Source organism: Chiroxiphia lanceolata, chromosome 4 (genome assembly GCF_009829145.1).
Source record: "Chiroxiphia lanceolata isolate bChiLan1 chromosome 4, bChiLan1.pri, whole genome shotgun sequence".
NCBI lineage: Eukaryota > Metazoa > Chordata > Aves > Passeriformes > Pipridae > Chiroxiphia > Chiroxiphia lanceolata.
In genome coordinates this window covers 25,232,926-25,260,846 of record NC_045640.1, presented here as the reverse complement: position 1 = coordinate 25,260,846, position 27,921 = coordinate 25,232,926, and the positions used below count along the sequence as shown (strand labels likewise).

The following is a 27,921-nucleotide window of genomic DNA, read 5'->3' as shown; positions in this document are numbered from 1 at the left end:
CCTGGCACAAACCCAAACCCATCATCCACTTAAGACCCAATTAAAAGGAAGAAGAAGAGGCAGTTATTAGTTTAAAGTTTGGTATGAACTTTCTGCTTCTGACAGAACAAATCACACACTTGATGTTCAAGAATTAGTGAGACACCTCAGCACATGCAAAACTAAGCACAAACTCAAGGATCTTTGCTACGTGGAAATGGAATAAACCACTCATATATTTAGCATTGCCATATATAAAATGCTTTGTTGAGGGAAAGTCTGAACTACAGTCCACCAACACTGATGAAAGTTCTTCTGAGAACTTTGGGTTTGACTCACAGAAAGCCTTCTCTGCTCACCTTTTGTCACGACAGGCACATGCGCTCTTGTGAATACTGGACTACAGCTTACAGTGGCAACCCACAGTGTATTTTCTCATTTCAACCACGTCTTTTTTTATTGTCTCATCTCATATACTAAGTCCTGGCGAACATAGCTTGGCTCAGCCTACCCCAACCAAGCCGAAGCCTCTACTCTGCAATTCAGATTCACAGACACATTGCATGCAATAGAAGTTAGTTACAGTAAGTAAAATCAATTCCATCAAAGGTAATCAACATTTTATTTATAAACATACATTTACTATAAAAGCTGTTGCATTTTAGACAAGATTTCCTAATTTCCAGAGGCATTTTAGAATAAATAAAATAAAGATTAGCGTAATTGGTATTCAACATTAACCCCAGCTAGGACAGCAATCCTTGTCCCTGAATGGACATGCAGATAAGGATGGTCCCTTTCTGGTTCACCAACCTTTAGGACATTCATTGAGAACTACAGACGTACTGCATCAATAACACTACATAGCAAGAGTAAGGAAAAAATACACCATGGAAAATGGGCTTGTAAAATACAGATGGGTTATGACACCTGTTCAGGTTTTCTGAAATAGTAAGAGGCTAAATAAATTCCAAAAGATCTAAACCCCATTACATATATTGTATTTGCTTATTAATAATAAATCATTTATGCCATAAATACATTAATGTTGCAGTTCAAATGTAGGAAAGTGTTATTTTTTTCTGTGCTCACAGTTCCTGATTAGCAATGTATCACATTTATGTGTTTAAACTGGAAAAAAAAGGAAAAAAAAAATCTTATCCTGAATGAATTTACCATGTATTCCGAAGATTCGGAAGGGAATATAAAATTAAACATAAGCTGTTGGCAAGCACAATTTAGAAAACTGTTGAAATTATTCTGTGCTGGTGAACAGATGTTCATTAGTGGGAAAAATCTTCGTCATCGAATGCTGCTTCATTTTGCTTTACATACAACCAACTTCGCTAAAACATGCATATACGAAACTAATTGATAGACACTGGGATCAATTTCTAAGCAACTCCAGAGACCCACTGGTGTGTCTGCAGTGTGATGCAAACCCCCACCCCACCCCTTGCCCATGCACTTTATGCCAACCATGGTTCTAAGCCTTTTGGGCACTTTACCCCTATGTGAATGAGAAGCAGATCTAACCTCTGTGACAACCAGCCCTTCTTATACACTTGGGGACCGATTTGCACATCTAACTCTATCACATGGGTGAAGCAGCGGTAGTGACTCATATCAAACAGACACACAAGCATGCATGATCTTGTTTAAAAATTAGGTTCAGACATCATATATTCACATATCCTTAATGCAGCCCATGGAGTTATAGAGATGTATCAAGTCAGTTACAAAATCTGTTTCCCGAATTTTCATGTTACACATTCTTTGCGGGAAAATGTTACAATGACCACGTGCAAAGAGTAAGCATCTTCATTATTAAAACCCTTTAACAGTAAATCATGCAGGTTGTTGATCAAAATATTGGATATCACTTTTAGTTCCAAAACATTTGTCTGACTTATTTTATTTTTACTTAAAAATATTCCCCAGGTGAATTCCATAAAGGACTTCAGCTTGTTGGATTTATTGCATCCCTAAGTCATCGCTGACTGTGTGCAACAGCTTCGCATTTTCTAAGGCACAATAGTAAGGAAGTAACATGTAACTTTCCAGCAGATAGTCACAATGTCCTCCAACAACATCGCACGTGGGTATTCAATGACACGCAGTTTTGCAGTAACTCATATGCAAGCAACTGTCTAGCATTTGAATAAATAATTGCTACCTAGAGAAAAACCTCAAAATTATTGCTTCCCTAATAACTATTTAATTTCCATTTACCAACACATCAAAGGACAACAGATATGCACATAGATAAAAGAAACCTCCATTCAGATTTATCATGGTTTTAAGGCAGAACAAGTAAATTTTTTCCCTCCATTTTAAGATGTATAACGAACAGCTAAAATGGGATATTTCCAGTAACTGTTTACCAAAAAGTGCTAGGATATTTTACAGATGCAACATGTTCCCTAACTTTTTTATTTTATTGTAGATAATTGCTGAACTGCTGTTTCAATGAGCTGCTGGATCACTTTAGTAAGGAGCACGTGCCTAATTGAAGAGCACAAAGGAAAACTGTCCCAAATACAGGCAAGTTAGTTTTTCTGCCTGTTGCTGTCAGCCTCCTCCCTGCCTGCTTTCCACACTCTTGTCTTTTGCTGACTTATTTTGAGTGGATGGCTCAAGGCTGTCTAATTCTTTGCTCTGGGGAGAACCCAAACCACACGTGTTTCTCTGCACGAGATTTCAACCAAGTGCAATATTTGCAAGTGAATGAGCAGACCTCAAACCAAGGTGAACCCTTGATTAGCAATTTACATGCCAAAGAGAAAAGCTTCACCATAGTATCAAACTGCAGCACTGAGAGTCACAACTCAGCTGGGTCTCCCTCACATCATCTTTCATTGAGTTTAGCAACAACACAGGCTGCTGAACTTAGTAAGAAGGATTGCTCCTGATAGGAATCTTGCCATCGTTAACGGTATGCAGTCTTCAGATTTAATGAAGGAATCTTTATTTGAGAGAATATTAAGCTATAGTCATGAACATTACTTGAGGTACACAAACAAAAAATCCTATCACTAAAGGTGCAATAATTTATTTGTATAACTCCTACCCTCCACTGAAGGTAATATAAACACAAAATGCTTCAGAATTACAGGATGTATTATCAAACTAGTCTCTGTATAAAAAAAGTTATAGCTTCAGTTATAACAGAGAGGTCATGTGCTGTGATGTTTAGTTGTTTTTCAAATGCACTGATTAGATACTATCTTAAAATTACTTCTCAGTTTGAATTGGCATATTCTATAAAGGTTCTGTAAACTTAAACTTTTTAATTCCTAGAAATATTAAAACAAAACAGCTTTATTGCATGTTTATTTTCTTATTACTTTCAAAAGGACAAGGTAACAGACTGGAAATCATGAGCATACCTGAAAGGTGAGATTTTTTTTTTTTGTACTACTTAGGTTTTGCCTTCCCAAACATGGTCATACATAATTTGCAAATTTCTTAAGAAAGCAAAAACCAACATATTGCATTTCAAAGGAGCAGGTGCAGCTTTTTTGTGAGTTTTTAAAAACGAGATGAGAGCCATCATGTCCATGGATTCAAGCTTTTACAAGTGATTGTCTGGAGGCAGCCGATACATACGAGAAGAGAGTTCCTTCTTGAAAGTTATTAGGACTGAAAGTCATGTCACAATGTAGTTGGCTGTCCAGCAGCTGGGTAAAACAAAACCAAAACAAGTCATTTGTTGACAAATTTTAACAAACAAATATAGATTTTTCCTCACATGATCTCTACAATTCAAAAAATTGCATCTGGAATTATGTATTATTTGTGCCCTGCTTTTTCTTCCTCCTGCAGAGTTGGGGTACTAACTACAAAGAAGGATTCAGCATAACTCCAATGGAAATATATTTTCCTTGCCATGTGATGAATGCATTCTGCAGGAACCTTTATTTTATTTTACTCCCAAAGAACTTGTGGGTTTATTTGTTTCATTTCAGGCTCTGCAGTGGCAAAATAGTCAAGCAAAGGGCTGATGAGTCATCTTCAGCTATGCCTAGTTTGTGTCACATGGTAATATAGATCCCTTGTGTTAATTGGTCATATAGAGAATCTCATGAATTTACTTTCTGCATTTGACTTTGGCACTCACAAACCTGTAACTATTCCCAGTATTTGACACTGAATACCGAGTTTCCTTCCTTGTAAGGTTCTGTTGTACAGAAACAACGTACCAGTAAAACCCCACCCACTTTTATCTGAAAAACAGAAATATTTTGAACCCTGGACCACTACATAATCTTTAATACTTTTCTCAAGATTTCTGATGATTTATTTTGAAAAGAATAATCCACATTTTCAAATAAGTTTCTGGCAGCCAAAATATTTCACTGAGTCCATAAGCATCTCAAACCAATACTGATTAATTCTGGGGTGGTCAGAGACTGTCAGTTGTGCACATTGCTGCACAGGTTTTCAGATGCAGCCATGTGGGCATGAAGGTACAACCCATGCAATCAACCAACTGATTTTACATTTTGCATTACTCTTCCCAGAACTCAAAGGCAAAACACTGGCATTGCACCAATTTCTTCTGCATTTCAGGTGTGCAGTCCATCAAATTTTAGTTAAAAATTAGAAACTAGCCATATATGCAGTTCTACCAAAATCACATAGAATCCCTTTGAATTGTCAACAACAGTCAGTGTAACTTAAATTCGACCAACTGAATTTTGAGATTTTTGCATGAGGAGTGAATACATAAGGAAGAGGCAATTTGTAGTAAAAAAGACAGACCCCTTGCCATTACTATTCTTCAGGTACTATACATTTCCTCAAAACCTATTCCCTCTGTCATGGATCTGCTTACCATTCTGCTAGGTATGTAAAATGCAAAACATTACTGCATGAAACACTGTACACAGCTCCGTAATGCATTTTCTAGCAACACCGCTGTACAAATGATGATGGAGAGGGTCATTTCTACAGAATATAAGATGATAAATAATTTATTTGAGCCTTCATCTATCCTTAAGGGACCTCAATTTTTTTTTTTAAGCAAAAAGGATTAAGAAGAAAAGGAAATTATGACTTTTACCACCTTCCCCTCTTTTTTGTGTAAAGATGGATGTGCAAACCTGCATTTTACAGTCAGGATCTCATCCACATGAGGAAGGTTTACAGTTTCAAGCCTAAAGGAGAAAAGCTATTTCTAAATATGTCAAGTTAAATAACTAATAAAAAGCTGCTAACATTTCTTAGCAGAATTTAAAAAAAAAAAAAAATATCACCAAACAAATGGTTATACAATAGCACCCTCTAGCTCTGCTGATGGGGAAATATCTCTTTCCTGAATGAAGCATTAGAGAAAATGTACCCATTCTTATTCTGCACGGTGTATGGAGGTACGTTTCCTACTCCTGGATTTTTACAGCCACTGCTTTTGAGAGAGGAGAAGGGAAATATTAAGCAAAAAGAGCTCTATATTTCCACTTCTCAGTTGGAACTGAAGGCAGTGAAAATACTCAATAGTATTTAACAGGAAGACAAATACTCCTGCTGTTTTTTCTTGCATTTTACTGTTTTCCACAAAGTGGAAGCCAGCATGAGCACTGCCCATCTTATATCACTATGACATCAGTGTGATGCTGAAATGCTCTAGTAATTTGATATCAGTCACAGAAATCCAGAACTCAGAAGGACATTCAGATGACCTGCTCTCAGGCAGAAAAATGCATCAAGTCTTTTTCTGACATGCAATTGTTTGTCTCATTCTTCAAAATCTACGGCATTCAACACTATTTAGAACATGTCTGGGGATGCCACTACAAGGATTTACTATGAGTTACAGAATGTTTTTAATATTTTACATGACCATTTTGTCTGCAAAAGGGAGGCCTGAAGACATAAAAAACAGGAACTTCTCCAAACACAGCCAAGGGTCCTACATCTAGTAAAATTATCTATATTTTCTCAAATGATGTGAGATATCCAAGCCTCCAGGTCATGCAATGCATGCACATAGTGTAGGAGTTTATATTTATGCACAGAAACAGCCTTTAAGTCTAATACCGCTAAGCAGAGATCCTCTGGGAAAAATTTAGTGGGCATGGAAACCTTTTCTGATAAGAGAAAACAATTAAAATGGTATGAGAAGGTTTCTATTCCCATGGCAAAGTTATGCCTGAGAGTCAAAGCCAGGAGGAGACAAATCCACCAGTTAAAATCATGGCAACAGTAGTTTTACAGTTCCCTGTCCTTTGGACAGGATTTGGTACTTACTTCTGGATCGGATATAACAATCATTGCAGTTAAGAAGACCATTTCTAATCCTGACATCTGTCCCACTCGCTGCATCTCCCAGCTGTCCCTTGCAAATGCCACACTGTCAGTTGAAGAACAAAGAAAGTAAGAGAGACCATGACCTAATGTCATAACTCTTCCCAACTTTCTACTTCTGTTTCAGTAGTTCTTGGAAAAGTGAGAAAAAACACCGTCCCAGAACCCAGTCCATACTCCTGACTTGATTTCAGCAGCCTCCTCTTATATAGAAGTGAAGTCTAGTGATTCTAAGGGATATCTGATTTTAAGGTTGCATTTTGGAATCAGCCCAGTTGTGATGGATAAAGCTTAGAGAGGCCAGAGGTTTAGTTTGGGTATATGTCTAAAACCAAAAAAGGTTTCAAAAATGTCTAGTACCACTTGGGCCAGAGATAATGGAAATGGACTTCCTGAGTTCTCTAGAGAACACTGAGTTATTTCAAGAACTATCAAGAAGTATTTCTGTTGAGAAGTCCAGTGAAAGCCCAAATACATCATTCATTCCACAGTCAAAGCTTTCCAACCATGGGTCAGATCAAAGATGGCTTTGGGACTGACCCTGGTTTTGGAAGGAAAAAACCCAACAACAACAAATTACAATAGGGAAATTATATGATGCTTCCCCCTGTAAGCGTGGAAGCTAAGTTTGCTTGCTTGATCAGAGGTTTTAGTCCAATTAACGTCTGACCACAAAATAACATATTAGTTGCATTATTTCCACTTCTTTACAAACAAACACAGACCTACATAAGAAATATGTAAATCTGCTGGTCCTCTCCTTTTCAATTTCACATCTACAGCCCTCAATATACTTTCTACTTGCACTGTGCATGACTTGAGATTTTTCTTAATAAAGCAAGAGACATACCCTGAAGCACTGAATATGGAAATAAAGACCGAGTGTTTCAATAATCATGGCAGCTCCTTTTCCAAGAGGGAGCCCACAGGTAGAACAAAGCTTCTTTCCGCTGACAGACCTAGGAGACAAACATGGCTTTAAGAAAACAGCAACTGATGCTAAAATGGAGCCAAATGTTTAGACAGGTTTATGGAGAGGGACAGGACGGGAAGAAGAAGCACTGGGGCGGGGGGTTCATGTGAATACACTCTGAGTCTTCAGCCATGTTACTGAGTCTGCCCTGCAGACAAGCAAACAAAGGATTTAAAATGCTTGAACGCACAGCAGCTCAGACACATTTCCCCGCCAGTCTGTTGTGCTAGACCAAGGGAGACGCAAGCCTCTTAACAGAGGCCCGTGTGGCAGGGAACCATACTTGTGGACTCACAGACTCACAGAATGGTGAGGGTTGGAAGGGACCTTAAAGATCATTTAGTTCTAACCTCCCCTGCCATTGGCAGGGAACCTTCCACTAGACCAGGTTACTCAGAGCCTCATGCAACCAGGTCTACACCCCTAGCAACAGGGAGCCCACAACCTCAATGGACAACCTGTTCCAGTGCCTCACCAGTCTTATAGTAAAGGGTACCTAGAATTAGTCAATGCCACAGGAATCAAAGCAGATGTTCACACAAATTACCCAAGTCAGACTCAGCCTGGAAATTCATCAATTTGTTTGTAAATGGACTTGCTCCCTGCAAGTCAGAAAATAGGGATGCTACTCTTGTACCTAAACAAGCTGGTGAAGTCAGCAGTGCAGTGTAACTGCAGTAGCACAGACCAGACACTGGCTAACTATTTTCAGTCTGTGCTGCTGCAGCTACGTGTCAGTATTACAACTAGCTAGAGAAAAGCTGAAATTGGATCTCCATTTGCAATACAAAAAGTACTTCAACTTGTTCCTTCAGCAGTCCCATCCAGACCTTTCCAGTCAATCTGCTGTTGGGTGACAGTTGGGTGAAAGTTCAGAGCCCCACAAATAACTGGTACCCTTTTTCATAATGGTTTTAATAGCAGTGCAGGTGCACACTTCTATGTGTTTCACGCTCTTCTCTTCTCACCTGCCTGTCACCCTGCCAGAACTGATGATTGGTCTTGTGAGATGAACCTGAGACCAAAAGGGATCCCTTGTCATTATGTGTCATCCATGCTTTATTCATCCAGAGCAGAAACCAGGAGAGAAACTTTGCGATACCTCATGAGTTTTGAAAAGATGGTTTGATGAAACTGTACACAGATAAGCAAGTTTACAATGTCTTGCTTTAAGGTTTTGATGCAGCAACATAATAAGCCATTAACAGACACAGATCTGGACTGCAGCATGACAAAAAAGCCATTTTACAAAAAAAAAAAAAAAAAAAAAAGAGAGAAACAGAAATAGAAGCAGCAGAAAGACTCACCATAATCAGAGAACTGTCCTTCCATTTAATCCCTGTCACCCCTGAGTCCACCATGTACACAGACAGCACAGACACATCATTGTCTTGACCATTATTCCTTTTAGAATAACTTTTCTAGTTTTTTTACTCCCCTCCTACAACCTTAAGCATTCTGCTTCTATGTCATTCTTAAGTCCACCTCTGTTTTCACTTCTCCACTATCAGAGTCATAAGAACAAGTTAAAGTGTTGGATCAAAGCATACAGCACTTTGGGAAATTTTTAAGAGTCTTCTAATGTTTTAGTGGAATAACTAATTACGTTCCATCCATTGTTTTCAAAACTAAGATTTATTCCAGGAAAAGATCTTGAAAAAGGGTCTCAGATCAGAATATAGCTGCTAAATAATATGAAATAGCTATCACAACTAGCTACCTATAATAAGAAATTATCTGCTATTTCACCAAAACTGCAGCTAAAATTAGAAAAACATAATTGTTCACAGAAAAAAATTTCAATAGTTTCATGTCAATGAAAGTGACATTAGAAGGAGGACTTTGCGATGAAATGTGAAGAAAAATGTAATTTAAATAGAACAAAAACTTGTTCTGTTCTGTGTTGTATTAATTTATCCTATTTAATAAGTCAACTGATTTTAATATACCGCAAATTATCAGTGATTCAATCAGGCTACAGTTAACATTTATTTAGAGTTGGTACACATAACTCACTAAAAGCTGCATAGATTGCTTGAGAGATTTAAATCTCTAGGAGACTAGGATGAATGCAGATAAAATCAGTGAATAAAGCAAAATGTGTTTCAAGCTTGGAAATTAAAGGAAGAATTTCTTTTTAAATCAGCAAGTGTTGAAATGTTTAGAACATACCTTACTCCTGAGCATGTGACTATTCACAATTAAGACATCCTTTGGCTTAAGTGCTCTGAACTCACACTTAACTGCTTCCTTTGACTGAGGCTTATACTGTCTCATTTCAATTTCACTGACATGCAAGAGTCCTACAGCTGCTTTCTGAACCGTGTTATTTGAAAACATAACAATACTGCTGAAGCAGGCAAGAAGAGGAGCTAGATGGTTATCCCATGGACGGTTATGAATCGCAACATTTAGAAGAATTAATAGTGCCTCCACATAATACTAATGTGGTTTACACTGCAGCAGTTCACCAGTGACTACAAGATGCATTTGGTCTGCAAAACTCCTTATTGACCTTTAGTACCTGTTGGGTGACTGACTCAGAGCAGCAGGAGAGCAGGGAGATGATGGCCCAGATCGGAAGTTCTCATGATAGCCTGCCCTGAAACACAGGAGAGAAGATGCATTATTACAGCTGAAGAACAATTAAAACCAGGTTTTGTATGGAGAAATTCCAGCTGGTGAATATCAGGATTCCCAGTCTAAAGACTTTATCTGAGATAAAAAAGTTATAAATATTTGTCCATTGCCATTTTGATACAATGAAAAATAGCACACAATTTTTGGTAGCCTCCTTGCTACTGGTTAATCAGGTAACTCACAAGGTGATGAGCCATGTGGAGACTCCTGTCCACTCCATCAACCCAACATAGCAACCATCATGGTGAAGGAGGGTTAAGCCAAGCCACACCACACTGTACTGTCTGTTGGCCCTTTACTGAGTAAAAAGGCAGCTACCAACACTGAAAGGTGGTTTATTTGGATAATGGTTAATTTGTATGCATTCTACTCTGCAAGAGTCTGCTGAGAAAAAGAATGAATGGTTTTTGTTATCAGAAATCGTAGGATTGATTCAAACTCTCACTGCTTAAAACTGTTTACAGATTAAAAACCAGTTTTCTCAAACTTAACTACATACACAAGCAATTTGTTCTGAGGAATAGGTAATCAAATCTCAATCTACACTAGTTTTGACTGGATACAAGCTTCAGAGAGGTAACACGTTCTGCAGAAGACTGTGCTCATATATATGCTAATGAAAAGAGATGTTCCTTTCTCAATACATAGCTACGCTTTTTGTAAATATTAGGCAAGCAGATCCCTTATTTACCAAAAGAACTGGTGGTACCATTCAGTAAGGCTTACTCAAAAGCACAAGGCAAAGCAGCAGCAAAGTAAAAGATCTCACCAAAATTTACAGCAGAAAGAAAATACTAATCTTCATGTATCTTCTTTTAAAAGTTATAATCCCTAAAGGACTTGCAAGTAGCAATCAATGTGTATTTGGAAGCTGGGGAATGAAGTTCTTGGATACCAACTTCAAAGAGGCAAACCTGACATTCCCACTCTGATATTTAGCCACTTATTAGCTATAAATGTTTGTCTCAGGAATTTAACAAAGTAAGCACATGAAAAGTAATGCAGATGAGTGCTTAAAGAGCGAAGGAGAAAGAAGAGTGAAGCAAGCAGAGGGTGTGCTCCCTCTTTAAATTATTTATGGGGATGCCTGTAATGAGAAACAAAGTAGATAAATGTTAGCAGTCGTGGTGGGAAAGCCAGGAATCAAATGGGTCTTCACACTGCAGGACTAACGAAACTTAACCTAAAGAATGCTGAGCAGGAATACAAAGGAGAACAGAGCAAGGAGGACTTCTCAGTCTCTCCAACAACCTTTACTTTCTCACCTCCTTGCTTCCCCTGCAGAGCTTGGCTGCTGTCCTGCAATCTGGCCTGAGAATGGTCTCTGCCGAATGTCCTCTGTGCGATGTGGAGATTGGTTTGTCAGCAACTGCTGATTCCAGGAGACATCTACAACGAGAGGTGAGGAAAACTCAGTATTTGAGGCAAATTTTGTTTTATTATTGTTATTTTATTGCTTTTGTCAATATTTATGTACCAGCATAGCTTGTGGACACACCATAAAGAAGACGAGATGTAGTGTTACTTAAAACCAAGCTTTGAGAACCCCCCCACAAAGTCAGAGACAGGCTCTGCTACATCAGAAGTCCTCTACGGAACAGTGTTCCTTTGCATTACCTTTACATACACTTGACCTACCCTGCTGCTGAATCTCAGTTTCTGAAGGGGGAAAGGGCAAGGTCAAAGAGCCATTCATGAATAACACTCGGGAAAATAAAAGTACTGTTGTCATAATGAAGGAACCACCAGAGACACTGAAACTTCTGTGGTGCCGAGGGATCCAAATTTCTCAATAACAGGAGTTAAGGGGACGGTAGTGTAATCACTACTGACAAACAGTAATTCCCTTGTAATTTCCTTCTCTGCTTCAGTGACAATAACAGCCTCCCAGTAATATGCAGTGATCTGTGTGATGCCCAGGCAGCCAATCATCCCATCTTTGAGAAACAGTGCACCACCTGGATCCTTCAAGATGAATTTTGTGGCTCACAGGCTGGGCAGAAGCCTTACCCTGCCATGCACCAACCAGCTGGTTTAGAGAATAAAAACTCTGCTGGGGCCTATGAAAGGCCTGTTACCTAATTTTGATGTCAAGACAATAAAACCATGGTCCTGACTATTTAAGGGCTTAAGGAGAGAGCAAAGATGGGATGATTTAAGAGGCAAGAAAGGAACTGCCAGAATACTTGCAGGGGACCAAATTGTTGAAAAGAACCTAGAAAAACCCTGATTAGCAGAAGTAGTTAAAAACTGTCAAACCTATGAAGTTTACTTAATCACTACTACAAATCCACAAGGATATATTGCTGGGTAATATATTCTGCCTTTTTTTTTTTGAGCAACCCTTATCAAAGCACTAAGAATATAATAAAACTGAGACAAGGAAAGCAAACCTACTAAGTTTAATAAACTGAATTTGCATTTGGAGCAAGTAATAACACTGAAAACTTTTCCATCCATAGACGCTTCATTTTTTACAATCATGAATTTTTATGCTGAATTGAAAACAAAAATCTAAAACTTTATTTCAAAATCTACATTCACTTTCTGTTTTTAGCCCTAATTATTTACTTTCCACTGTTTACTCATATTAGATAATGATGCTAAATTAGTGAATTGAACTCTTTTTTTTTTTATGGTGCCCCTCTTGACAGCAATTTTTTGGGGAAATTCCTTCATTCAAAAAACACCAATACTTATGGGGGCTTAAAAAAAATGAATTAACTTTAAATATCATCAGACAATTTTAATGACAAAATTGAAGCAGGTGTCACTTTAGGCTTGTCTTGAAAAGGTTACATATCACATCAAGTGATTTTTACTGGACTGAGATTGACATAAAGAATCTAATTATATATCAAAACACAAAGTAAGTGTTGGAAATACGCTCTTTGTATAAAGATAAGCACTATTTATGTAAGATTATGTAAAAGACGGAAGATAACTGTTTTTAACTGCTACTGTGAACATGGGGGCCTACAAACAGGAGCCCTACCTGCTGCTAAAACCATCATCTGTGATAAAAACAAGAAGAGTTTAAATTTCACCTTCACACATTTATCTTTGCTAACAAAAAAAGCTTCTGAGTCTGAAACATTCCCATTTTGAAGATACATGTGTACTGTCAATTTTCAAAATTCTTTGAGTTAGATTTCTGCTAGATTCCTATCGGGAAAAGAATATATGCATATTAAGAGTCTTATTCTTACCCTGAGTCAATGGCAGATTCAGCCTGGCAGGTGAGCTGTGCTCCATCATCGGCATGTGGTGCTCCTGTTCACTTCCTCCTTTCAAGATACCTGTCTCTGGGTATCCTGAGAGCACTTTATTTCCACTGACAATAAAAATAAGTCACATTGTATAAATAAAGCCAGGAAAAATTTTACCTAGAATATAAAGGCAAAATCAGACTTTTGAATATCAGTCTATTTTTTGCAAAAAGAGTTTTATTATTGTATCAGCAGTGACAAAGCAATGAGGATAACTTTCATGAATTAACAAGTTTGTCTCCAAATAGGCCAATCCTCCTGCTTACCTCAAACTGCCACTTAGATGTGCTGAAGATCATTTTGGATTTATGAAAAATGCCTTCTTAGACAGAGAAAAAGCTTTTATCCATGTTCTCTACACAGTGCTCAGCATCATCAGATGTCTTTCCTCTTTGTGAAACCTGCTAATTAGCAGTCGGGCAAAGTCCAGGACTTTGAACACCACCTGGCAAGTTTGGGGATGGCACTTCCGAGACAGCCAGGCAATTTCACTCAGATTCTGAGTGAAAACAGCTACTGCTCCTTTATTCATTCAAAAGGCTTGTGGAATGTACATGAGACGCAGTGCAGTGACATACAGAGAGAGATGTCTGAGCTGTCTAAGGTCTGATCTGGTTGGTGCGACAGCCTCTCAGCAAAGCCATACACCAACAAAACCAGCCTTCTGATATGCACAACCAGAACCTTGCATTGCCACACGTGCAGGGCGAGGGAATATTCATATATTGCATCTATCACCAGGCCACTAGATGCTGATGCTCCAGCATCAATCACGGACAGATGTGACATCCCAGGAATCTACAGCACACAAAGCTCCACAGGGCTATAAAATGCTTAGGCTTGATACATACCTCCTCTTTTCTTGCCAGAGTTCATTTTCCTTGCTTTTCAGAGATGGCATACTGTCCTGCTCCCAGAGCAGCTTTTTCTGCCTTGTAACTTCTTTTTGTTTGCCTTCCTCTGGACAGCTGTTTGAATCAGCTGAGTTCTAAAAGACAGGAGAAGAACAAACAAGGAGTTCCCTTTGAATTTGGCATCAACACACACATGGGAAAAGTACAGGTAGCCCCTAGATACCTTGTTTGGACACATCTCATTATCAAAAAGAACATCTCACATTTATACTGTTGAATCTGTTAAGGCTAACTTCGGATTTAATTAAGACTTTAGCTGAAACAATCAACTAATTGGACTAAACTGAACACAAAAAAAGTAAGGGACCAACCGATTTTTGGCAGAAATTCTTGAATTACTTTGAGAGTTTAAACAGTCTCCCACTGGACTTGCAAGGACTTTGTGAGTGACCTCAGCTTGTTGTCTATGCCTAGGGGCAAAGTATTTGCTCATATGCACTGGGCATCCTCAAAGGACAACAACCAGTTGTCCAAAATGGTACTGGAGTGGTTCATATCTGACTGGTGGAGGTTGAGTAAGCCACGGCGTAAGATCCTTCACTTCTGGGTGCAGGAGACGGTGTCCTGACCATGGCACAAGTAACTCCACCCAGGGAGTTATTTCTACACAGCCATGTGGAAAATGGGCCCTGGCTTATGCCCGTGCAAAGGGATGAGTGATAAAACCAACTAATCCCGAAGTTGAATGGAAAAAGGCAGATGACTGGGCCTCAGGTGCCTCAGGCAAGAGCAAATTATGTCTGGGAATCCCACATTTACTCTACTGTGATCTCACCTGAGGTGTCATTCTCTGATCTCTGGCAAAAACTCATTTAATTATATGCTAGATGCATTTAATTAAAGATTCTGTCCTGCATGAATAAAAAAACCCACAGAGAGTGAACATTCCTCTGTTTTGCTACTTTCTAGGAGGGATGACGGGAGAGAAAAGGAGGAAAACTGGGTAGGCAGGATTCAGCCTCAACTGAGATATGCTTAAAGCACTATCTTACGCTCAAGATTTTGGATTCAGGGAAACTGCTTAAGATTTTTTTGGCTTTGAGAAGGTAGTTAAAAGAAACAGAAAGAGCTAATTGTTTTTTCATGGCTCCAGTTAAAGAAGAGAAGCAGCTGCAGAGAGAAAGTACCACTCTCTGCTCTAGTTGAAAATCGGATGGTAGCAGTTTGCTTGGGACTATGGCTCTTCAGTTGTGCAAATACACAAGTTACAGCACTCTGAGGTATCACCAGTTACAGAAAGGACCTAGGGAATATCCTTACTCTTACCGCTCCCAGACTTCAATAGCCTTTGGCAAAGGATTAAACTTAGCACTGAAGATGGCTTAACCTTTACTGCCTTATTACTCCATGAGAAACTCACCACTGTCTTGTTTCCATCAGTGGTAGAGGAAGAAGAGGAGAGGAGCTCAGCAGAGTTTGAAGAAACAATGAATGGAACTACAGTATCCTCAATTATCTTGCGTTCCTAAAGAAAGAGGATCAGGAGAGAGAGAGAGTTAAAAATGCAGAATGTACACTATAAGTTTATGAAGTAGAAGCGTAAGGTTTGGCTACGTACCATATTTAGACAGCTAGGTAAGGACTTGAGGTACCAAGAGTAATGGTAACACCTCAACTTTTAATTTGCTTCAAGGTTTTGCACTTCCTTTCTTTTCACCATTACCATCTTTGACATGGAATTTCCAAAACTGGAAAGATTATTCCACTTGGAACGGCACCACTGTTTCACATAGCACCAGTCTATTAATTTAATATCAAAATATGAAATTACCCTTGGTACATGAGAAACTTATTCTGAAAGTTGAAAAAAAATTTCTTTTTCAGATCACAAGTATGTTTCTCAAGCACAGATGACAAAACATCAATTTGTGTAACATACTAGACAAACTGAAAACATTAATATTTTCCAATTTCTTCCGATAATGAGCCATGAACAACCACTATCTTATGTATTGTTAATATTCTACAACTGCAAGCTTTGAACACCTCCTCTGGATTTTTTTTTTATTTAAAAAAAAGGTTAGTTACAAAATATCTACATGATCAAGCCCAAGGCAGACAACAATTTCATCTGGAGTTCCACCAAGTCTAGGCACCAAGTATATGCCAAAGCACACAAGGTTCTGCCTCGAGAGGGAAGTCTGAGTGGGCCCAGACACACCTGCACCTGCCCAGACACACTTGCACAGCAATTAGACACCTCCACCTACGCAGACATTCTGGAGATACCTGTCCAAATGTTTAAGTATTTTTTTCTCACCATCTATGGTATTGTTTAAGAGATGCCATCCTCCTGAGAATTTAGCCTTGAGAAGTCTTTCATTAGTTAATCCAGGGATAGGATTTGGGTTTTTGCTACGTAAGTAGGTCAATAAACAACCTCCTCCTCAGAGTCTTATACCTCCTCGTAGTATCTACGCTCCTCCTCTTCAACTTCTCTCTGGGCCTTTTCCCATTCCTCTTTCAGCTTGTCCTGCTCCTTCTGATACTTCTCCTGTACATGAATACAAATGCAGGTAAATTCAGAGAATTCTGTATTAGGAGTAAATTCTGTATTATCTCCACAGTGAAAATGAACCTGCCAAGACTGGTTTAATCAGAAATAGGATGAAATCAGAAGGTAAAAATTTGAAACATCCATGAGTATCAAAAAAATGCTTATTTTCCACTATTCTAGTTGTTTCTAGCACTTATATTTCACATCTTCAAACTACAAGGAACTTTTGACACATTAGAAGAAGTTTGTTAGAATTTTTAAAATCTTTAGTCAGAAATTAAATCTATGCTCAACAATTTCAATAATCCCTTGTTTATCGTACAGGATTAAGTTTCAAAAAGATATTGCATACCCCAAAACACCGAAACATGAATTTTACATTAAAAACTTCAGCAAATGAGCATATAAACAAGCAGGTTTTGCAGACACTGGTACTAATTTAAGAGAGATGCCAATAAAATTTAATGAGTAATGAATACCTGTGCAAGTTTAAAAGATAAATGAATAGTGTGTAAAGGTTTGAAGAGAGTAAGCTTCTAATCAGCTAAGTAGCTTACTTTCTTCCTTGATGGAATGATTTCTTGAGAATTATTTTTACATGAAAAATTATCTCAAAGAGGTGTTTAAAATTGTTTGCCAGAACCAGTTTGAATATGGAGAACAATGGTGATGACCATTTCTATTTTACATCGGTTCCAACTTCTGTTCAAATTAGAAACAACATCTGCCTAATCCAGAAGAGATGCATTTACTATTGAGAGAACACCCCCATATGTCAGAAAAATTATAAGAATTTTACAGCATTTTAAGAGGAAACAACAATATTAGCTAAAAGAAAATAATCTCAAGAAAGCTGTAGAGACATACGAGTCATTCTTAAAAAAACCCATTTTATTATTCTCCATCCTTTGACAGTTGTTTGTTCTTCCGTTTTGTGGAAGAAAGATATGATTTCTTTGGGATCAAACCTAAGAATAGTTTCAAAAGACACTGCTGACTGACTGGGAAATTCAAGTGTTCAGGGTCACTGCACTTCTTCCAACTAGGACACAAACCCAGCACTTTTAGACCTTACCATACCACTAGGCAAAACTAGTGGTTGTCTTGAGGATGCTTCCCTCCCTCACAAAAAAACCCCAAACCCAAGTCCTTTCATGTCCAGATTTAGCTTGATATTTTCCAAGAAGAACCTGTGAACAAAGCAGAAGTCTACAAAAATCTATTAAGACCATCATTTTAAAAAAGAGTTGCCTAGGCATCAGGGGGAGCAAATTGTCAGGCTTGACAAGGAGGCTCCAAGTAATTAAGTGACTTGCAGTCTATGTTAACATACTTTAAATATAATGGAGGAGTAACACATTTGATTTAACTCTGCACTGGAATGCAGGACTGAGTCCTTTTGGTCTTTCCATGAAGTGGGGAAGGGAGACATGAGAGTGCCTAAACCACAGACAACATGTGTGTATGCTCACTTGATCACTCATCTGCCACAGAATTCACTCAAGAATCCACAGAGGATATGGAGAACATGACATTAAATGTCCAATGTTAGTCCAAAGGGACAACTCAACAGCTGAATGACACAGTGGAAGACATATAGTTTCTTCCCTACCTGAAGCAAGCGTTCTTGCTCATGTTGCCATCTTTCCTGGCGCTTTCGCTCTTCTTCTGGATCCCAGGACCAAAAATTGAAACGCTTACATGAAGGAAAACCAATCTATTAGACTGTGACACTACACTTCTCAAGGTCACCAGAGAAAGCTGCACTTCGCAGCATGAAGTTACAATGGGAAATTGAGAACTAGATAATGGTTCTCTGAGTTAGCAGACAATATTCTTAGCTTCACTGACACTTGGGATTGCTCACAGGTATCCAAATGATAAAAACAATAATTTGGATTGCAAAGAAAGGCTCAGGAAACTTCAACTGGAGGGGAAAAAGGAAAATTATCTTAAAGAAAGCTCTAAGCAGCACTGAACTTGCAAGTACTCAAATTTAAAGAACATACCTATTTTGTTTCTCTATCTTCTGTGCAACATGAAAAGTAATTTTATGTTGTAAAAAATATTCTCTCATTTTAGAGGTCTGCCAGTATAAAGGCCTATAGTCTTGCTTTGAATTTTTATCCATAATGAAATAAAACCTCAAGTTTCACTAAGGATTCTATTATTATTCTATGATACATTTAAAATCCTTACAATCGAGGGCAATTTTAGACACTTGCTGTCATATCCCTTTCCACTAAGAGGAGAATTTGAATCTGATAGGAAGAGATTATGTCTATTTCTATGTGACAAAGAGAATATAAAATACTGTGTACTTCAGAGTAGGATTTGTGGTGTGTTGGGTTCTTTTGTTTTCATTGAGAGGACAGTAGAATTGTAGAGTCCTTTAATTTCTATGCATTTAAAACAGAATGGATAATTTACAATTACATATTATTTCAAGATTGTGATGTTTTAGTGGCTCCAGCAACTATGTACTGTATAGCTACCATTCTCTCCAGAGAACAGGAGAATGCATGAATTTCAGATTCAGACTATGCCTTGACTTGGGTTGTACTTTTTCTCTCACGTGTCCATGAGAAAAAAATTCTCATTCTGATTTACGGATGTTACAGGATAGTTTGCACAAAAAATTAATTTTTGCTAAACACAAATCTGTAAACCAAACAGTGATGCAAAACAGGTACTCACATTTGATTTGTCACCACTATCAGATTCAGCTATTAAAAAAAACAGAACAAGGAAACATTAAATCTAACATAGCAAAATGTGCTTAGCCTGCAATTAAATCTACATTATATCTGTATAGGAAAGCTTCTTGTTAGTTTCCTATTCGCTCCCACAACCAAATGCAAGAACGAATTGCAAGCAAATAAATGAAAAAACCAGATTACACCCATCACCAACAAAACTACTTTTTATCTGGGTATAGAGGAGTACAATATTAACTACCAGGTTCTACTCTACCACTAGCTAATGCCGTCTACTTCTGGCCACAGATGTTAGCAGTGTTCAGACACTGAGTGTTACCTACCTTGATCTACTTTTCCCTTCATGATTCAGTGCAAGGAAGGAAAAAGTACAGCAAAGCTAAAAGGATGGGACTACACTATTCAAGAGCCACAGTTACGAAGAGAACCATTGCCATTTTCTATCCAAATGTCTTTGAAAATTAGGCTGATTTAAAGAAATTAAGAAAAAGGTATTTATAGGCAAGGGATTTCTTTTGGGTGCCTGAGAACAGAGCATCACAACAATGTGCAACCCAACAGCTCTTTGTCAACTGTGCAGCACGAATAGATACTTTCTACGAAAGCAAGAGGTAGAACAAGTCCCCATGATCATCAGTCTTCACCCCAGCCCCGCGTCCGAAGACACCTACAACTGGAGGCAGCAGAAGGGCTGAAGTTGGTCCTTGCGCCGCATTTACCTGACTGTGAGAAAAACTGTGAGCGCCGCCAGTTGTTGCGAACCCTAAGCGGAACCGCGGCCCCGCGGGGCGGCTCTGCAGGCAACGGCACAGAGACAAAACAAGAAACAGTGCGGTCAAAAAGCAATGACAGACTCTGAGACCTGAGCCACCTCGGCCACAAGAGGGATTCTGACTACAGTCGCTTTGGCCCAGTCGGCCTCTGCTGGTTTACAGTGGACCTGAAGATCACATGGACTGTCTGTATTTAAATGCTACTTTTGCAACACGGCACCTGAACTTACATGAGAGCTCTAACAACTCATGCTAGTCAAGGGTAGCCACCCTTTCAAGTCTTTGCATGGTGCTTGCATTCATTCCTATTGCAGATACAGGATTTTGTGATCCTTTCAGTGCTCCATGTGCTGTGAACACTAGAGTGCAGCCAAGTCTTTCAGCACCACTCAGAAAACAGGCAAGAGACTATACTCTGTTACTTGATGTTTGGACTGATTCGTGCCTAACATAAAATGGTGTCATTCTCAAAGTCTGTTTGGGTAGCACCTCCACACTGAAAACAAGTGAGAATTCTATTCCTTTTCAGACAATCATAGAGTGGTGTGGGCTGGACTGAACCTTGAAGATTATCTATTTTCAACTCCCCCCTGCCATGGAGGGGGACACTTTCCACTAGAACAGGTTTCTCAAAGCCCAACCTGGGCTTGAACACTTCCAGGGATGGGGCATCCACAACTTCTCTAGGCAACCTGTTCCAGTGCTTCGCCACACACAGAGTAAAGAATTTCTTCCTAATATCTAACCTAAATCTACCCTCCTTCAGGTTTGCTCCTTGTCCTATCGCTGTGTTGCCTTGTAAAAAGTCTCTCTCCAATCTTTCCTCAACAGATCACCTTCAGGAGTTTCAACCTTGAAAACATTGGGCTAATCAGTATATTACCTATACATAAACTAACAACTCAAGAAGTTCTCGGGGGTAAGAAAACCTTAAATGATTTTTCTTTCTTTCACAACCTACATCTAGACATCTCTAAAACAAATATAAAATCAAACTACTAAACATTATCAATCTCAAGCAAAAATTTGTCATGAAGGTGAGGGGGAAAAAAATGGTTCTGTTTCGAAAGAACTTGTGTTGTTGTGTTGGGCAGCAGTCAAATTCAAGGATGTGCCCAGATATGTGTATTGTTCATCTGTGAAAAGGAGCTCCACATGAGCAGCCGAGTGCAGAATGCAGATCTCCAGAAAATGTTATGGTAAGATAAAATCAATTGCTAAGCCATTTTCATCTGTGAGCAGCAGTAAGTAATACTCACTGGCATAATACAGCTTTTATTGCTAGGCCAAGTAAATGCAAGACAGGTCTTTCTCTGCCCCCCTCCACTGTGTCATATTTCTGCTGTTGTGTTTAAGGGGGACAGCCAGAAGAGTCCTTTGCATCACAGAAGCCACACTACCAATATCAGTCAATGCAACTAGAAAATAACTATAATATTTTAGCTCCTAAACCCTCTAGGCCATTGATTAGGCACTTCACCCTGAACACCACATGCACATATCAGCTACGGTCTGCCTGAGTTCTCCAAATGCTTTTTGCTCACCTTGTAGAACAGAATTATGCAGAGTAACTTGGTTGGTCTCCGGTAGTTTCTTTAAAAACGGCAACACTACACTCCCCTTTTGTTCCAGGGCTTTTGTTTTCATCACCTGTTCAGACATTTGGGAGCAGAAAACAGCATTAAAAAACCAACAGGTTCAAAGGTTAATTTAAACCCTTCCTACTTATTTTCTGAAATAACATTATCAAAGACGAAGCCTCTATCTCCAGAATTACAACATGGAGTTGCAGTACTGATGTCCTGTGAGTAACTGGTAGCTGTTTGCTGTTGACATTCACACTGCCCTGCACACCAAGGCTGATCCTCTAACAACATCTAACTAACCAATATCAAACTTACCCGACAGCAGTACGGTCACGGCCATTTGTTCCCTCTGCCACTACCTGCACTTGTTCAGCACTTCAAAAGGGTAAGCTCCACTGTCCACACCTTCTGGATACTCTGTCCCCCTAACAGGGGGTGGGACTGGGGTTTGTAGGTTTAGTTCTCATTTCTGGTCCAGCTAGTTTCCAGTTTTACAGGTTCAAATGCTACAAGCAGACACTGTGGAGTTCCTTTTGAGAGGGAACTCTCTGATGACCACAGGATTTGGCAACAGAAACCATCCTCCAGGGTGTTTGGCATATTGTTTTGAATAGAATGTCACTCTAGAAGTGACATTATATAGAGAAAAATATCAATTTGCACAATAAACATTTCCATGTGAGATCCTTCTCCTTTTTTTGTTTTGTTTTGTTTTCCACTCTCTCTCTTCCTTGCCCATACATACCTCTGGTGCAGGAGGGAGCTCTGCTTCCTTCTGCTGTTCCATTTCAGCTTTTTTCACATCTTTGTTGCTTGAAGCAGCTTCCTCCAAAGGGACAGGACTGGGAAGAAATTCTAATCTCTTCACAACAGGGCTGGCACAAGCTGCAGTTGACTTGAATTGCTTTTGATCTGAACCTAATCCATACATATAAGAGATAATATTGCAAGGTTAAGACACTTTTTGACATAAAATGTAGGCCTATTTCTTACAGTCCACTTTCTTACTTATATTTGAGCCCATTTACAGCCTGTTTTGAAAAAACAATCTTTTTTCTTCAACACAGGCAAAATTAACCTCTCAGAGAAGACAAGGCTTTAAGAGAGAAATTCACCAGTCAAAATGTAGGTGCTTACACTTAGACATCATGGAACACCCTTCATAGTCAATAAAAACAGAGAAGTAGTCCTTGGGAAAGAGTCACACAAACTATTTCAGACACTCCTCTTTGGTTGAGTTGTAGCCTACAATGTGCCTTCTGAGCTAAGATCTCTTCACTGAAGTTGTGTGATGAATCCTATCCTAAGATGCTACACAGAAAAGTAGCTATACCACATTGAATATGATCTCACTGTCAGCACTGGAGGATATTTCAGCTTGGCTATTTCCACTAAATCACATCAGTTAAGCATTAGACAGCAAACAACTCTCCTAACAGGAAGTCTTAGACTGAAATAACCTTGTTGTCATTCAGTTCTTAAGAAAACACAAGCTGGTGCTGGGTTACGAGAGAAGGAACCATGAGCACACAAGTCTACAGCAGAGAACTGTGACACCTAGACTGCTGACAGCTGATACCACCACTGGAAACACAGCAGTTGCCAGCATACCAGGCACTGCCTAAGCACTCAGATATCTCTCCAACCTCCTAAAGCAGAAGCTTCAGATCCTGTCCCCTTTTCAATCACAGCAGCAAAGGCAGCTTCTGAATGTACCTCTTTGACAGGCTAGGAGAGTGAGCTAAGGAAGTGATGCACCCTAAGGCTCCACCAAGAACCTGCACGCAAGCAGAGACAAGGGCTGCTCCTGCTGCCAGGCAGATGCACCCTGCATTGGAGCAGTTCCCACACCATTAGAGGCACAGGGGCCATAGCATGTATTCTAGTTACACGGGCCAGGACTAGTTTATTACTATGTGGATATAACCAAAACTGTGTATTCTTCACCATATATGTCATTTCTGATGGACTGTCAGTAATGGATCACTTGCAGCAGCTGCCCAGGGCACACCTAATGACTCAGCTATGATAACTCCCCTCCAGGGAGGCATTAGCACCTTCATACCCAGCCTGAGGGGTCATCTCTGCTAATGGGTCATACCGGACTGGCATAATAGGCAGCTGCAACACCTAGACCATCAAAGACTCCAAAAATATCCTGTGACTCACAGAGTTAAATCACCCATTGTGAAATTCCCTGCCCTGGGGGAGGTACTAGACATTCCCACCTGAAGCTGAGCATATATAATTTTGGGGTTTTGGGACTTCTGGTATCACTTATCAGATTGAGAGGAGGACCAGAACTCCAACAAGACTGCCACTGCCACTCCCGACAAGACTGCAATCATTACCTCGATACTGCCACCATCATCTAGACCAACAGGTTTTCCTTTCCTTTTACTTTGCACCCAGGGGAACACGTGATGCTCAGTACAGGGGCCAACAAACATTGTTCTGTTCTTGTCCCAGGGGGCTGGATTATACATCTGTCTTTGTGGGTTAAACTCAGTTTTTCTCTGTATCATTGCATCTATTGTAATTTATTTTTAGTCAATTGTAACTCTGACTTATAATCTCTCTCGAGTTGGGTTCATTTCTCCTGCCTGTTTACTTTCAAACCAGCACAGCATGGAATGATCTGTCTTTTACTGAACAGCAGAGGAGGTTGCTTACTCTACAAGAAGTTCACACAGTTTGGACCACATCTATCCCTCCAAAGCAGACATAATAAAAACCCCTTGTTACTTTACCATTTCAATTTTTGCAATGCTATCTCAGTTTTCCTTTCCAGTCAATATTAAACTTTGTGGTCAATACTTAATGTTTAGCATTTCTCACAGCTGTTGAGCTGGAGACAAGGTAACTTTGTGATTTGTAGACAACACCAGCTCATCACTGTTGACTCTAGAGAGGAGAATTTGTTTGGTTCATCACAAGATTGCACTTTCTACATTACCTGCCAAGTGTAATTCAAGATTGTCACCCTATGTACTTTGGCATCTACTAGCTGAAGCAATTAAGTCAGCTAATGAGCCCTTCCTAACAGGGGAACAAGCCCTTGTTAATCTTTGGGGAATGGTACTTCATCGATGTTCACAGGCAAAGCTCAATCGTTTAAGTCACATTTATCCTTAACAAACAGTAGCATTATGCTTACATAACAATTACAGCCAGAGATCTCATTTAAATACATACTTGATATAGTACTTTTTACTTACCCATGCCAAGCTGAACTTTGATAGACCCATTTTAAAAAATGAACCAAAAAAAAAAAAAAAAAAGACCATGAACTTAATATGGTAGCAGACAGCAGATAAAGTGCCTACTCAAAGAAAATGTTTCAGAAACACACTTTTGAGGAAAACAGATTAAAATTCTACCAGAAAATTCCTTTCCCCAGATTAGGAATCATGCATAAAGGCTTTAAAGCAGAAAACTGTGAGTTTCCACAATACTGTCCATTTAAAGCCCCTATGACAACTGAAGTGCCCCTTCCGACTCTTTTTCTCCATTTCTTAATGTCTTGGGGGAGGAGGGAGGTGTTAAACAGAAGCTATTCCTGACTGATAGCTTCTACCCTTGCTGCTTTCTAGTTACAGCACACTGTGGCACCAGCTTTTCACTTGCACAAACAGCAAAGTGGGCAACTTGCACCCTGAGTATTGTGCAGCCAGGTGTGTCATTTCAACCACAGAATGACAGGGGCCTGTCATCCAGCCCAGGCTGGAATGGGCCTTGACAGATCATCTACTCCCACCTTTCAAGGGAAAGGGAGCCTAGAGGAGATTGTCTAGCACCCTGTCCAGCTGCACCCGAAAAAACTCCTGCCATGGGGACTCTACCACGTCCCTTGGGAGGTTGCTGCTGAATGACTGCTCTGACTGCATGCAATTCCATTTTGTGTGGAGATTTCTGACATCTGCAGCATACCCACCTGGGGATGGGCACACCGGGCAAGCAGGGGCTGTACCGTTGGGGCTGGGCTCGGCCTGTGGGCTGGCAGATCCATCCGCTTCCACCGGGGAGGCCTGGAGAGAGGAACACAGCACAGACAGAGTAAGTGCAGTGGAAATAAAAGCATGTGCTAATTCCTCAAGGCAATGCTTGCTGCTCTCCTTTATAGTGGGTTCTAACCAGATCAGTTTGGAGCTCAGCAGGGCACAGAGGAGTATGTTTCAGAGCAGTGTGTGCCAGTCGGGTGTTGAATCACTGGGCTTTAATCTCCTTTTCAAATCACTCATCATCAGCCATTAATGCGGTTGGTTTGGAATAGCTCCTACAAGCTTTTAAAATTGTAGTGTATCTTGGATTGTGTTAGCTGGAGATAAGCATACATTTCACCCCCAGTTTCCCCTTCCAGAGTAACACAAAAACGTATGCATTAGTGAATACATAGCACATACTAGAGTTTGAAAAGTGGCAAAGTAATTAAATACTTCCTCTATTTCACGGTTGTCTAAACAATCTGTTATCTGAAGGGAAAAGCCAGAGTTGGTATTAAAGGTAACGAAATACTTGAAACACTACTAAGAGAGGACTGAAAAAATATGGTGAGACCATATCAAGCCAATAATTCAAATGCCTTTGAAAAGCAAGCTTCCTGACCCGGGGCAGGGCTGTAACAGAGTTAAAACCACACTGTCAAAACAAGGGTAACACTTCAGCTGATCTATTCAGCAGCTTCCACCATACATCCACTTTTCCAGCAGGCAAATAAAGAAAAATCTGCAGCAAAGTGAGCAGTCACTTCCCAATGCTTCTAACGCCAAGAAGATCTAGAAAATGGCACATTCAACAGAGGAAAATAAAAAAGACTACTTTTAGAAATAAAAAGCAACATTTTTCAGAAGTAGTCTGTTGTAGACTCTCTTTCCTGTCCTCCTTCCACCACTTCATCTTATTAATAGATGCAAAGGAGGAAATCAGACGAAATTTTTTCTTTTCTGCAGGCAGGAATCAGACTTCCACCATCTGCACAGATCCTGTTTCCTATCCCTGCAGGCCCACATGAGCCTGTGGCCCCTTATCCAAACATGCCCCATGAAAAGCAGACCTGGGCTCTCACAGCTCAGTCACGGGGAACATCTGCTGGCAGTGCCAACAGAATGGCAACACCTGAGAACACACCAGAAAGCTCCAGAGAATTTTGCTGCTGGCAGAGCTTACAAATCCCTGCCTCTCCTTCTCTCTGGAGGGGGACATGCTTTGAAGAGGGGCAGAGAACATGTCTGCGAAGATGCCCTGCAAGGAAATGGTGTGGACTGGTGTGGGGCCAGGGCCAGCAACCTGGTCAAGCCCAGCAGGAATTCAGCAGTGCTAAGAAACAAAAGGAGTTTGAAGCTGCCAAGGGCTGTGCTGCCACCTCTCAGTAGGACAGGCACCACATCACAGCCAGGAGTCTCTAGAAGCTGCAGCATGTCTCATCCAGCACTTGCTGGATCTGGCTGCCTGCCATCCTCCCCACTGTCTGGTGCTTTCCAACACACCCTCACCTCTGCCCACCCTCGTCCTCTGCCCCAGGCAAGACATGGAGACACATCCCCCCCTTGTCTAAAAGCTGTTCTCAAACTGGATGCAGCAGATAGAGAAATACAGTCTCCAAAAAGAAAACATGGAAGTTTCAGGACCTCCTCTCCACCATGTCCATCTGTGAATGCATCTACACCAAGAGCAAACAAGGCACAGACCTCTCCCTCCATGTTGCCCACACTCCAAAGAGGGACAGTCACTGGAGATGAGGCACAGGCTGAAACACAGGCCCCAGAGAAATGCTCCAAAGACTGCAAGTCTTGTGCCCCAGAGGTTTGCCTCTTGCCATCTAGTTGCTCTTTTCTCTCATATAACCCACCTTGCCTTCCCCCAGCTCATCTTGATACCAGCCTGTGTTTCACTGAGCTTTTACACTGAAAGCCCCAGCAGAACACTACTGCAACAAAACAAAATTTCTCCTTCAGCCTCAGCCTCTGGCTCCAGATACAACAGCAGCCAGTGGAGAAGATACTGGAAATTCTTCCCAACCTTGCTCAATGCAGAAACAAGTATTATTTTTCTGCATGAGAACAGCCAGGCCAGTGTAACAGGCTGGCCAGAATATGTCATGCCATCTCTGCCCTCAGAGATTTTCAAGACTCAAATGATCAAGCCCTTAGCGACCTGTTCTGATCTCATGCCTGATCCTGCTTTGAGCAGTAGACTCAGCTAGAGACCTACAACTTGAATTATTCTATATCATTCTAAAACCTACAAAACTTCATTAAACCTAAACAA

General features: G+C 40.0%; 1 protein-coding gene across 3 annotated transcripts in view; it reads right to left on the bottom strand.

The window, feature by feature from the left end:
- Positions 1-582: 582 nt before the first annotated feature.
- LIMCH1 (LIM and calponin homology domains 1) overlaps positions 583-27,921 on the bottom strand; it is a 179,790-nt gene continuing 152,451 nt past the window's right edge. For all 3 annotated transcript variants that reach the window (XM_032685058.1, XM_032685060.1, XM_032685059.1), the window contains 14 exons: positions 25,589-25,682; positions 22,400-22,572; positions 21,613-21,718; positions 19,276-19,304; positions 18,191-18,274; positions 16,483-16,575; positions 15,442-15,546; positions 14,019-14,155; positions 13,108-13,232; positions 11,164-11,287; positions 9,783-9,860; positions 7,136-7,244; positions 6,229-6,331; positions 583-3,659 (listed from right to left, as the gene is read on the bottom strand). In XM_032685058.1, the coding sequence (XP_032540949.1) occupies positions 3,634-3,659; positions 6,229-6,331; positions 7,136-7,244; positions 9,783-9,860; positions 11,164-11,287; positions 13,108-13,232; positions 14,019-14,155; positions 15,442-15,546; positions 16,483-16,575; positions 18,191-18,274; positions 19,276-19,304; positions 21,613-21,718; positions 22,400-22,572; positions 25,589-25,682 (1,386 nt within the window). In that variant the 3' untranslated portion in view covers positions 583-3,633. The remainder of the gene's footprint in view (positions 3,660-6,228; positions 6,332-7,135; positions 7,245-9,782; positions 9,861-11,163; positions 11,288-13,107; positions 13,233-14,018; positions 14,156-15,441; positions 15,547-16,482; positions 16,576-18,190; positions 18,275-19,275; positions 19,305-21,612; positions 21,719-22,399; positions 22,573-25,588; positions 25,683-27,921) is intronic.